A 14425-nucleotide genomic window follows, 5' to 3' on the forward strand; every position below is an offset into this window, starting at 1 on the left:
AATGCAAGTGTTTTTATACTCTACAGGGCGAGTTTTTTTCAATATCCAGGGCTGAAATTTCAGTAAGTAGCACAGTTACGAAGTCGGTTCAATGGAGAAACATTTGTAGTTTTAGAAGAGCAATTTAAATCGTCTTATGGTTTTCGCTAGAACGCAAAAGTGAAATTTTGAAATAAATGAATTTTGTTGATTAATCACTTTGTGTTCTTGGTCGCTCTGTGGGCTTTGTCGTTCTTAGCTTAAGGGAAATTATGTAAATATGGAAGTTTCATGGGGTTGTAGCAAGTTGCAAAATGAGTCGAATTTCTAAATGAATATTACGTGAAATATGTATAAATTGTCAAAAATGTAAACAAACAGTGTTTAAGTTTGGGATTTGTTTCGCACTTCTTCGAACTATTGGACATTGGAACTTTCGTGATTACAAAGAAAACAAATAAATTTAAATAACATTTATTAAAACATTTAATACTTATCTATTAAAATTAAACGTAAGTTAAATTCGATCAAAAAATATATCCATAATTTCTGTAACATACAGTACGCGCTTTATCTTTCACCCACAGTTCACGGCAATTTGCTATAAAATATACTTAGTTTGATTAGATTTTCTTTTATAATCAAAAATTAAAAGTCAAGAAATGAGGTAAATCCACTGATGTTTACTTCAATATCGAATATTACGTTTTAGTTATGTAAGAGTAACCGAGTATCGCGCACTGCATGATGTGTAGTAACGAATGCAACTTGGCTTTGGTTGTCTAAACAAATTAAGTAAATATACAGGGTGTCTGGTGTTAGTAGGCGAATTCGCTAATCGGAGATTCCTTATGTGAAACCAATTACACTTCCGTTAGAGCAGTTTTTTATGGCGCTTTATACTCATTACACACTGTGTTAAATATACTAAAAATATACTTTTGTTAATAACTTGGATATTTCTTACCATGTTGTAATGAAACTTTACCGTGATGTATAGTTCGACTAAGCGCACATTGGATATGATTTGGGTAAAAGAATTAGTGGAACAATGGAGAAAACAATGGATCGTATACACATTTTCCTTCAACGTTTTTCGTGCACGTGAATTATACTTTTATTTAGTTATTCAAACTAGTTGTTTCTGTATTATGAAGTTCTTCGTTCCTACTAAATTTTGATTTGCAGCTTATTTTAGAAGATATTTCACCTTATTGCCCCAATACGTGGCTTCCATTTATTTATTTATTTCTACTAAACCGGGAAGATTAAATTTTACAAATTGTCCATAATAAACCGGCCAGTAGCACGAAAATTATTGCTTTTCAAATGGAAAACCAAAACGTTAATAAGTTCAACGTACTCTAAATACTAAAACGACAATCGTGTGTATTTTTGAACTACGTTCTCGATTCCAATAAATAAGGGATGGAAGTCACATTTTGGGGGTAGCAAGCTGAAATATCTTCTAAAGCAAGCTGTAAATCGAAATTTTAGGAATGGTAAAATCGAGATAAATAAACGACTAACTTGAATGACTAAACAAATGCATCATTGGTGTGCACAAAAGAAAGTTGGGGGGGTGAAACGTGTACACGACCCCTCATTTCTCTCGTTCCTTCTACAATTATTGTTAATCCAAATCACAGCCCATTTGCGTCCAATCGAACTGCACATAGCTGCAAAACTGCATTAAAATATGTTAAGAAACATCCAAGTTATTAATAAAAGTTTTTTTTTACTGACTCCAACACCCTGTGTAACGAGTATAAAGCACCAAAGAACAGTGCTACAAGGGGAGTATAATTATTTTCGCATAAGGAATAGTGCAGGTAAATAACTTTTCATCATTTGCGATAATAAAGAATACGTACAACAGGCTCAATCTCATCTTAGTACCTGTCTGAGATAAAACTAAAAAATCACGTGTAATGTTTCAACAGTGCGTTCAAGAGAAGAACGAACAGTATGACGATGATGTGAGCTTTTCGTTACTTACGTGTCTTGGTTAAATTGATAAAAATTTTGGAACTAAATTAACGATTAAATGATCTCTTATTCATCTATGCGGGAACTAAAAATTTTATTAAATATTATTTTTGCTAGGAACGTACCTTAAAATAACCGCATGCATAGAGTGGCACCATACCGCATTCTGAACCAAAAAGCAACGACAAGAAATTATTTTATTTTAACTTAAAAGTTAAATTATTAGCAAATTAACATGTTATCGAGCATAAGACGTTATATGCACAGACTCAGTTGTAAGCTCGCTCTGCCATCAACCGATTCGTATGAACAATCTCTACATTACATAGTGATTACGTTAAAAATAACCATTTTGATTTGCTCCATTTAGTTATTATTTAATTAATTCTACAACTTCTCTGTGATTATTACCGTTTATGGAATATATACATATGTTGTTCATTCTCCTCTTGAAGACGGTGTAAAACATATAGTATAACTAATTGATAAAGAAAAACTTTATTTAATTCTAATGCTATTGCTACTATAATCTAAACTGCTCGACTGCTTTTAACATCATTCTATCCTCTCATAATCTAAAACAAATCCTCTTAAACTATTAGGAAGTCCGTAAAATCCGTAAACGGAAAAACCTGAAAAGGTATTTATTAAGTTTATTGCATAATTTACTACTCAAGACAATTAAGAAATCAAATTTAAAATATGTTATTGCTAGCCGCCCATGCCCTTCATTTTAAGGAAGAATAGGCCATAACTACCTGTACCCCGACCCTAGAAATTTATTTTTCTTCTTAGCAGTCAAAAATCAAAACTTCATTGTTGATAATTGACTTGTTTATTTATAAAAAGGGTTGGAATGATGTTAACTTCTCTGTATATCGAAAACGTATGAATTTGGCAAAAATCGCCAAAATTCGTTTTTTAAATAATACCGTTTTGATGCGCCTGTACGGGGCCCCTTGATGACACTAGAAAATGTTTTGAGATTCGATATCATTTTCGAAATGTGCTGCTCGAAATCGAAACAAAACACATTTCGATATGAGTCTGAGTTCTTAAATTATACGTCTATAAATTTGTGAACAATCAAAATTTACATCATGGTTTCGTTTGGGCAGCAATTTATACATTATTCTAAGTTACCGTTTATTTATTACGAATAGTCTAAATAATTCACAACTAAGGTCGTGCTCAATCAGCTTTTCGAATTTCAAGTCGATATAACACGTTTAATGTTCATAGACAACAAAATCAATTTAAGCTTCATATTTTAATGATTACTGAAAACACACAAAAAATTACACAAACACATAGCTGATGTGGCTAGAGTTTTTCGTGTTCGCCTTAAAATAATTAAGAGAATCACCGGATAGCTAATTCAGTATTATTATATTACTATCATTCATTTATTATTAAACAATTACATAAGGTCCTTTGATCAGTTTCCGTCAAATTCATGGTGCAGTAATTGTCACCAAAACGTTAACCTCGTTGTCTTCGCAATAGTTAATTTCGTATTGAGAAATTTTAAGATCCGCTTAGTTTAACTTTAGAGGGGAAATGCATGCAAAAAATAACAAATAAACAACTATAAGGATTTTAATACAATAAAAATTCATAAACATACTTTCAACTTTAAACATCCAACTATCAGATTCAGTTTGATCTTGCATGAAAAATAATTTAAAAAAAACTATTCTAATGAGTCTACATAAATCTATATCCCAAAAAGGCTTATCTACAGATATAACTCGGAAAAATGAACTTAGTAAATATCAAGTGTCAACTTCAGTGGAAAACAATAATCTCCGGCTGAGAACTTAGTTCCGCGAGAGATTCAGTGTTTCAATGAGGAATTGCTTAGAGACACACCTTTCTTTACACCAAAAAAAAAATTATTATTTGCACAAGGAAGGAAAGTGGCATTTTGATTCCCGTCAATAATTTGACGATTTAACAACTCAGAGGCCAAAAGGCACTTTGCTCAAGAGGCGTACATCTACTTTTTTATACGACTAATGTTCTGTTTTATAAAAAAAAGACGCAGGTTTTTTTTTTTTATAAATGGAGTGCAACTAGCAATTTTAGATTCAGGTGGGAGTAAGAGTAACACTTTCCTCCCTTGTAGAAATAACTATTACTTGTTTGTAACGCATAGAGAGGAAAACTTTTACCCTCTATGAAATAAAAGTTTTTCCTCCCTAGGAGCAACGTTACTGTTTTCTTTCCCTCAACGGAAAAGAAAAGTTCTATTCTATTATAGAACAAAGTCCCCAAGCAATCAAAATGGCAGAACAAACAAGCAAAGACAAACAACCAAGTTGGACCAAGCAAATGAGGAAAAACAAAAAGCAGATTCGTTGTGAGTATTGCAATGGAAAAATTGCACAGGACCGGCTTCTTCAAGAGTATTTCGATTTGAGTCGTTTACCTGGTTTAGATTTCTTGCAAATTCCTCCCTCTTTAAAACAAACTATTTAAAATGTACGTGAGTGACTTTTTCACTCCTTCACGCTTTCCCTGCGCAGAGCATTTATGCTGACAAAAATATCAGTCATCTTTCGCTTATGGTTCGTTTGATCGTCCTCCTTAGCAAATTTACTACTCAAAGACTTAGACAGGCGACGCTTCAAGGTGTTATCATCTAATTTCTTAAACTTCATGCTACCGAACACGTTTTCCATGTTAGATTTGTGCTCTAACAACGGGGAACCGAGGGGGGCCTTTCGAGCACCAAAAGTTGATTTTGTGTCCGTGCGTTGCAATAAAGAATCATCAACACTTTTACTCTCCCGCAGGCCTTGGCGCATCGGTGGGACAGTTGGGGCACTTCTAGAAGGTGCTTCGGGAGCATTTCTAGTTTGATAAAACACTTTCAACTTTTCCCTCGCATCGGTGTGATCTATCTTATCTTCAATCACGTTCTCGTTACGTTCCGATGTTTTTGGCTTCACGAACACGTGATCTTTAGTAAGAGGAACGTAAATACTCGGTCGATTGGGCGTGTTCTTCAATCGGTTATCCAGAAGATCGACGAAATACTTGTACTCCTGCGAACCGACTCTCAAGTTCGTGTCAGAAGCGGTGTTACTGTCTGTAGGCTGGACATCTTTGATCTGCTGTTCTACATGACGAAGTGTCACACTTTTCAGATTTGAAGCAGTCGGCATTGCAGATTTTTCTACAGATTGCGCAGCACTTTCAGATTCGTTTGCGAGTTGCAACAGAGGAGGTGGAGGGGGTATGTGTTTTTTTGATTCGATGCTAGCGTCTGATACATTCTCTTTTGCGCCATACCTGACAACCTGTGAGGCTTGTTTAGGAAAATTAGTGTTTGTACTGGAAAAACTATCCTGTTCTGATTTTATTTCGACCCCACCTACGCCTGCTGAACCCTTATTGTCAGGTCTTTTCAAAGAGTTGTTGGGTCCATTCATAAAACTTTCAGCTCCGCCTTGTAAATAATCATGGTTTTTCTGAGAATTACCGGAACCGATAAATCCATCCGGGGGGAGAGGAGTATCGCGGGCAACAATAGGAAAGGAAATCGTTTTGGGATCAGCGACGGGGGTACTAACATCAGCACGATGCACATCAGCGATTACATCTTCGGAATTAGACGCCACAGCAGATACATTAGACAAAGTACCAGCGGACAACTTTCTTTCGTTTAAAATTTCAGCATTTAAAACGTCATCTAGTTGCCCTATTGCGACCTCTTTATCCAAGACTTCGTCCAACTCAGCCAGAACCTCGTGCTCGTGCTGACTCTCCGTTTGCTCATAAATGGTAGGAGGAGGAGGGGCGGGCAATTTTTTCTTGGTACTGTATTGCTTAGGGCTGGACCCATTGGTTTCGACGAGAATGAAAGCAGGGTTAGAAAGACCATTGGAAGCTTTCGCGTGACCGTTGGTCAAGTTGGAAGTATAGTTATCGCCGTTTTGTTGTTTTATGGGTATCAATTTTGGTTGACACGAACCAATATAATACATCGGGAGACCTAAGAATTAGGTCAATTATATTGGGGATTTAAGAAAATCGCTCAAATTATCAATAATATGCAATATAAAAAGTTAAAATTACGTAAACTAACGGGCAGTTTCAGAGAATCATACATTTTAGAGCATGTTTTACTTACCCACAGCCATCCAAACGGCAAATCTCACCCATGTCTTAAAATCCAACATCAACATCAAGTAGATATTTACCAAAATACTAAGGGCTGGAATGAGAGGCACTAGGGGAACCTGAATCGAAAGTATTGTATGAAATATTAATTTCTTATTTAAAATGTGATATAACGTAGGAAAATAAATTGGTTCGGTTACAGTAAGCAAAACAGTGCGAGGCCAAAAGTTAATGGGTGATTACTGAAGAGGTTAAAGCTAAAAGTTAAAAGCGTTTCTCGTCATACATAGCTGAAGAATCGCTCAGAATTCCTTTAAACTTCAATAGCCTTATCGACATGAATATTTTTGGCACCTCCCTGTTGGTGATTTAACAAAGGTTTACATGAATTAGAACATTTTATGAGTTAAGGGGCCGGATATTCCAAAAGTGATTTAGAATACACTCAATGCCCATCTTTGTCTCTGGGGATCTCGTGCCATTTCTGCTATCAAATCAGACAAATTAGCCCAAAAAACACGATACACACGTGAACAACACGGATTAACTGTTAAGTACCATCTTTATGCCTGAATTCCTGTTTTTACGTTGGTTGGCCCAGCAAATCCTGAATTATTGTTGGACTTTTTAAATTGAGGACTGAACAGTATATCCAGATAAAATATTTCTCATTGATAGGTTTTGTAGCGTTTGATCGCAAGTTATTGTTTTTCTATGTTAGGGCCTAATTAGAGTTTATTAGTTGCCGAACCCAGCGAGGTTCCCTTTAGTTGGAAGAAACACGTGTTTAATCGCGTAGGAATTATAAATTGTAATGCAATTTCTACAGATATAATAGAACAGATTTGAAGCCTGAATGTCGGAATAATTATTAAACTTTTACAAAGATCATAATACAATTTACGAGAGAAACGTGGTTAAACAACCATGTGCTCGGCGCGAGCGAACAACGTTTATAATGTATAATGTATAGTGGGTTGCCTTCATTATCTGAAGGCAATTTGTGATGTATCTGACTAGGTTTATGCCGTGCAATTAAGTTCTGGTCGAACAATCATAAATTTTAAGAATAAATTTTAGGGAGTTATTTTGAATAAGAAAATTTTCATTGGCGTATTCCGAGTGCTCGCAAAGCGAGGAAATTATTTTGGCGCGTTTTTCTACTTTTTTTTTAACAAAAATATATTTTTTTTGCAAGGGTCCCACAATGAAAGTCTCCAAAAAGTTTCATACGAAGGTTCCCCGGCGGTTTTCAACACGCTGACTGCACCAGCCAAATCAAATCACATAGAGTACGAGTCTGTCAGAATTGGCAGAATAAGGGGAAGTTCAGAACCGCGTATTATGCCTATTTTGGAGTATGTCAATTTTAGAAACAGTAGGGTGTAGCGAGAAAATAAACGCGGAACTAATTTTTTATCGCTCAAAAACTTGCATCTGTTAAGATTTTCGAAATTCCAACGTTGAGCACCAAATTTGAACCAGGTTTAACATTATTTAAAAAAATAATAATATAACGGAATATATTGAAACTGGATCATATCTTACTATTTGTTCCTTACGATAAAAAAAAAACTTACCTTAAAGGAGAGTTCTTTTCGTGATTTTGGCTGCGTCATTAACGACAATAGGATAATTAGGGTCAAGCTGACCACGACTGAAATTATAACCACTGCCCAGACATCTCCATTGGAAATGTGAGATCCCATGTATATCACACAAAGGCCGATTGCAACACAAAAAACACCTGCAAAAATACACAATTTATTATAAAGTAATTTTTATATGCATATTTTGTTGAGTTATCAAAGAAATCTAATATTGTAGTTTAAATTTCATTTGAACAGAAGTTCATGTTTGGAACGTTCAGAATTGACGTAGAAGTAATTAAAGAATCAAATAAATAATAACATTACAGGAAGGAAATTTTTATGCAAATCTGCTTCATGGATATTCCACAGGTTACAACTGATTATTACAGATAGAAAATGCACTTGAGCATAAATAATCACAAAACAAAGCAGATTATTGACACAATTAACTAAAAAATTAAATTTAGCAATAAATGCGGTTGGTCAACATAAACGAAATGCATAAAAACTTACTAATTTTTCAATACTGCCTGCCTGACAGTATGAATTACTATTACGTACTTGTGCGTAGCACGCAATACGTAGTAGTTACTCAGAAATATATAATATTATGGTAAACATTCTGAATTTAAATTTAATGTTTGTGGAAAAGTTAAAAAAATACATAATTTCATTTCATTCAGATTTTATATAATTAAAATCGCAACAAAAATATTAAATTAAATATTTTTTATCTTGTGGATCGTAGTCAATCCACATTTCAAGCAGACGTGATGAATCATTAATTAGGTATTAATTCAATTTGTTAGAGAATCAACACGAAAACAGGATAGATAACGTCTCAGGAGTGATTAGACGTACTTACAGTATAATAACACATCCACAGCAACAATATTTTCTGTTATTCTATTTGGTTGCTTGATGCTACAATTAATAACATTTTTCAATGAACGAGCAAAGCCGACAGAATCGCTTGTCAGTAATTCTTCTTGGTCGCTCGTCGTCGGTCCGTCAAAATTTTGCCTGATACTGTCATCATTGTACCTGCGGAAGATGTTAAAGATACCACATTAATGTTTATAATAAAAGGCAAAACATGGTATATTCCAAATTTCAAACAACCTTAATTATGTTTAACGTGATAATTAACAATAAAACAAGACTCCACAGACACAACTTAATAAATATACATGTATATATACACAAACTGAACAAAAACATACCAACACAGGAATGTGGAAAGTACAGAACAGCCCAACGAAAGGTGTTATATTTTTTTTTTAATTAGAGGATATTACGAAAACACTTGAAAAACAAGTTTTTTAAATTGGGCTATATACAGTGTGTTCCCTAAATTTTATGTAAAAATTTAGGGGGCCATTCTCTGAGTAATTTTAAGTTTTTTTTTGTCTTTTGACACTTTTAGGAAAATTTTTTTGCTCCCTAGATACAAGGTGATAAATATTTTCATTAAATTTATTAAAAGCTGCAATAATTGTTCATAATAACTACTGCCAGCTTGGTTGCATGCTTCTAATCTTCTCCTCATTGACAGCCGAACTCCTTCAAAAATACTAGAACTGTTTTTTATTGAATTGCACCCACCAATTATGCGATTTCTCAAATCTTCCAAGTCTCCCACTGGATTAGTATAAACCGATGATTTTAAATGACCCATAAGAAATAGTCCAAGGGGTTCAAATCTGGGGATTTAGCTGGCTATAAGTGAAGTCCACGATGACCAATCCAGTGATCTCCATATGTTTCCATCAAAAAATTCGCCAGTAATCCCACTAAAATGCACTTGTGCTCCATCGTGCATAAACCACATTGCATTTTTGGTTGCCAAAGGAATTACGAAGCGATTGTTCCAAAAAGTTACGATAAACTGCACCTGCAGGTCTTTCTGTTAGAAATATTGGTCCAATTAGCTAATTGCCCACAATTCCGACTCAAACGTTTAACGAAAATTGGTGTTGAAAATTCATTTCTAATACTTCATATGGGTTTTCTTAGGCCCATGCATCATTATTATGAAATTTTGTTAGTGCATTTCTCGAGAAATTTGTTTCATGGATAAAAAGAATCAACGACAGTAGCTGCGGAATTTGCACCAATATGTGCAAAAGCCATTGACAAAATGCGATCCTCAAGGGAAAATCCGTAAGAACCTGAATCCGTTGTGGGTGGTACGGATACAACAAATTGTCCCTTAAAACTTTGCACACCGTCTTATTAATAACATCGAAAGCCCTTCTAATTTTTATAGTAGAAGTATCTGGATTTTCCTCTGTTTTGTTTAGCACATTTGCTTCCAATTCTGCCATTCTCACTGCCACTGGTTTTTCTGGTCCTCCACTTCCTCTTGATGTACCTGTTTGCCGAAGACGTAGATGAATTCTTTCTATCATTTTTCGATTGGAAGCGTTATGATTTGGAAATCCTTCTGTGTAAAATTGTCTGAATCGTTAAGAATTTCCATTGGCAAGTTCATTCATAAAATGCATGTCAGTCATCTCAGCATTCCTATAGGTATTCATGATAAAAAAAAATTTTAAGTGAGAAATTTGGAAACGTATTCAAATTAAATGGCGTTCAACGTCTTTACTAATGTTGTTTTTGGGATTCACACTATTTTTACACACATTTCTACGCTTATTTTAACAATTTTAATAAAAAATAAAAAATTTAGTCAATAAATATTTATGGCCTTTAACTAGGAAACAAAACATTTTTCCTAAAATCGTCAAAGGATAATAAATTTTTAAAGTTACCCAGAGAACAGCCTCCTAAATTTGTGCCTAACACTTAGGAGACATCCTGTAAAAACAGCGTTTAAATTTTCGGCAACTTTCTTATTTTAAATAGAATACCCCGCCCACATAGAATTCAACTTTATCAATTCTAGCCAAAATTCTAAAAATATTTCACGTAGCACAAACCGATTTTAAACTGTTTTCGAAATGCCAATATTTCCAAAAAAATAACAGAAGGAAGTGAATTAGATAAAATATTTCTTAATTTTTGAGTAGAATCCTAAAGTTTAATAAAATATAAGCAACCTATTTCATTTAAAATGAGAAGGTTGTTACTTACCCACATAAATTTAAACATTTCATGTATATAAAATAATTTAAAAAAATTGAAACCCAACAATCTTTATTTTTGTATTTTTCCCAGTTTTCCAGCGAAGGTCTAGAAACGTGGTCTCGCTTTATGGACCACCCTGTGCTGAGACATAATTTTCATGAGGGAATAAAACTAATTTTTACATTTCAATTGTCTTTTTCAAGTAGGTGCTCGTTTGTTATTCTTGAAATATATACAGTTAAGCAATCTTTGAATGGGGAAAAAACTGCTTTTTATCGAAGTAATTTAGGAAATCTTTACAATGTGACAAAATTTTTTTATCGATTTTCGAAAAATTTGAGAAAACTTAACAATTGCGACACTCTTGAATCTGTTCCATTTCGTAAACCATTTAAGATCGGTTATTTGGTTTTCAATCTCAGAAGTCACATACATTTTTCCTAGAACTAGATCGAAAATATTGTCTCTTTTCAGGTTAAAATTTTCCACACACGAGATAACAATTTTCTCGACGTTTTTACTCAAATACTTCGGCATATTTTCATTATGTAACGTGTCCCAAGTTAATTGTACTTTCTTAAGTTTTCTTTAACCATCCGCCAAAAACTAAACCCCATTAACGAAACTTTGGTCTTTGTTCATTTTTTAAGCTACATGCAGATCTATCTAATATCAAGGGAAAAGGATACAAATGCTTATGCCATTCGTAATCGTTGTCTACCTAGCCATATTTAAGTAACTAAATTAACTTGGAAATTATCTATCATCCGCTACACTTAAATGTGCAAATAAATACTACTTAAAGACTTTAATGTAAGTTACTTACTTTTCGTCAACACTACTCTCACTACTAACACTTTCAGTGTCTGAAGATGTTGTTTTGATAGGTGTATACACTTTTTTCACCTCTTCCTTGTATCTGAGGGAAAACAAGGTTATAGGTTAAAGCTAAGCGGCTACATGTCGATGAACAAAAGGCTACAAGCTACAAAAACAATGCATCATAGGGTCCCATGTAGTACTTACATAAAACACCACAGTTACAACATAATTTTATCTACGTTCCAGTAAAAACTACTAAGGAATTAGTGAAATCAATGCTAAAATCAGCAAAATCTAGATAGGTAGGCACTTTTTGCGTAATTCTAGATAAATAGGAAGACAATTCATAGAGAAGACTTGAACATGAACCTTATGTGCCACCTTTCATGGCACGTTAGTTCTGTCATGACAGGGAAGAACAATTTCGGCTCGCCAAAAATAGTCAAGAAAATGTGCAACCCAGCAAACGAAAATTTTTCTTAAAACATAAATTACTGAAAAACAATGGCATGTAATTTTTTTGATGTGAAACTGATAAGAAACTGAAATTTGAAAGAGCAGAACGGTCAAGAGCAAAACAAGAAAGTCGATGGCGAATGGCCATTTTGACATTCGTTCTATTATACTCTTGAGTTGTGTGGTTTCTTCTAAACAAAATAATTCGTATTCCCGTTTTGTGAACAAGAAATTCGAGCTTGTTTTAAATATAAAAATTAAGTATTTTCACTAAAATTTAATTTAATGCTAGGAACGCACCAAACCCAGAAATGTAGAAATATCCACCAATAGACTCTAAATCTAATGTGAAATTTCTACGACTTCAAAACAGCTTACAGGCGACTTAACCACTGCACTATTGAACATATTAAAATACAGGGTGAATCGGGAGGATCGTGCCAAACTTCAGGAGCGTGTTGTACATGAAAAATAAATGTAAAAAAACTCAAATGTTGTTATCCGATATTCGTTTGTTTACAAGTTATAGCGTAAATAAAATTAAAACATAAAATTTTAAAAATTTATAAATTTCATAAGAAATTCCATAAATTAATACGTTGGATTGGTCGTGGTGGCCCTATTAGTTGGCCTCCAAGGTGTCCAGACCTCACACCACTAGACTATTATTTGTGGGGTCGGTTTAAAACTGAAGTGTACAGAGTAAAAGTGGACACTCAAGATGCACTAATTCAACGCATTAGAAATGCTGCAGCTGCTGTTGAAGAAAGACATGAAACAATCAGGAGCGCAACGAATGTTCTTCATAGACGAAGCCGAAAATGCTGAGAAGCTAATGGCAATATTGTTGAACATTTACTATGATATCCAAACGTTAATTTATGGAATTTCTTATGAAATTTATACATTTTTTGAATTTTATGTTTTAATTTTATTTACGCTATAACTTGTAAACAAACGAAAATCGGATAACAACATTTGATTTTTTTTACATTTATTTTTCATGTACAACACGCCCCTGAAGTTTGGCACGATCCTCCCGACTCACCCTGTATATGGTTTCTAGTTTGGATTTTTACATGTGCATCATCCATACGAATCGTATGCACCAAATCGATTCAAAGTCAACATAAAATATGCCCAGTGGAGTCTCGTAAATTTTATATTTTTAGATTAAAATTTAAAAAAAGCTGTCACAAAAACGGGTAAATAATGAGCGGATAAAGAACGATTAATTCACGAACTAAACACCAGAAAAATAAAAATAAAATCAAGAACACTCTTCATAGTTGTACGGAATACAATGAAATCATTAACATACAGTGTGTTCTCTTCAAAACTTACCACCCCCAATATCGTAAAAACCGAAATACATATGAAAGTGCTGAGTAAGGTATTCTTTCAGGTTGCGAGAGGGAACACTACTGACATCTGCGTAAATCGAATTGTCACCCCATACAATGTGACTTGAAAATTTGAAATATCGCTCCCCACCGAGTTACACCTCATATTAAAGGTAATTAAAAGTACAAAATTTCGGTGCATTAAGAAACTTAGTTTATCAGAGAATTTTCAAAAAAGTAAGGAGAAATGAATGAAAAGTTAATTTAACGTTATTTACCAATAGAGGTAAAAACATCAACTTAGCAGTAGCAACTGTGCATGAATAACGACTTGTAATTGCGTTATAATTAAATCACTACATGTTTAAAATGATTTCTATTTTGTGCTAAATACAATCTACTTTCGAGTTCCTACAAGACTGCGATTATTTGATTTTTTAGTTCATCAATATCTTCAGGATCTAATTTATAAACAACTGATTTAAGATGATTCCAAAGGAAAAAATCAAGAGGTGTTAAATCAGGAGATCTTGGAGGCCAGTCAATTACCCGTTTTTTGCCAATTTACCTACCTGATAATTGACCATCAAGCCACTTTCGTACTGGCATGACATAACGTGGAGGTGCCACGTCTTGTTTAAAGTGCAAAACATTTTCGTTCAGAAGATAATCAATTGCCTCTTATAACATATTTATTTTACTGCACTATCAGGGTTAGCATCGATGCATAATGGTCCAATTGCAGCATTTCCCATTATGTACAGGGTGTTAGGGAAGTAACTTTCGTAAATTTAACCAACACTTAAGAACATAATTTAAACAAAAAGATTCTTATAATTAGGGTCGAAAACTTGATAGTTTTTATTAGAAAAAAGGGTTAAATTTGGCAACCGAAAAACTAGATTAAACGGTAAAATTTGAACAAATGTGTCAAAACGTGTTTGACAAGTATTGACTGTTTCACGTATAACAAAAAAAACTTTAATTAATTAGCAATGACATTGCCAAAAGCAATTTAAAATCTAA

At 33.8% G+C, this 14425-nt stretch overlaps 1 protein-coding gene across 5 annotated transcripts in view; it reads right to left on the minus strand.

Annotated features, from left to right (window-relative positions):
* Positions 1 to 437: 437 nt before the first annotated feature.
* Positions 438 to 14425, minus strand: part of LOC136348735 (high affinity cationic amino acid transporter 1-like) — a 36431-nt gene continuing 22443 nt past the window's right edge. For 4 of the 5 annotated variants that reach the window (XM_066299853.1, XM_066299851.1, XM_066299852.1 and 1 more), the window contains 5 exons: positions 11605 to 11697; positions 8554 to 8732; positions 7677 to 7843; positions 6107 to 6215; positions 438 to 5968 (listed from right to left, as the gene is read on the minus strand). In XM_066299853.1, the coding sequence (XP_066155950.1) occupies positions 4470 to 5968; positions 6107 to 6215; positions 7677 to 7843; positions 8554 to 8732; positions 11605 to 11697 (2047 nt within the window). In that variant the 3' untranslated portion in view covers positions 438 to 4469. The remainder of the gene's footprint in view (positions 5969 to 6106; positions 6216 to 7676; positions 7844 to 8553; positions 8733 to 11604; positions 11698 to 14425) is intronic. The other variant, XM_066299850.1, reaches the window with a different exon arrangement.

The sequence above is a fragment of the Euwallacea fornicatus genome, chromosome 35 (genome assembly GCF_040115645.1).
Source record: "Euwallacea fornicatus isolate EFF26 chromosome 35, ASM4011564v1, whole genome shotgun sequence".
Classification (NCBI taxonomy): domain Eukaryota; kingdom Metazoa; phylum Arthropoda; class Insecta; order Coleoptera; family Curculionidae; genus Euwallacea; species Euwallacea fornicatus.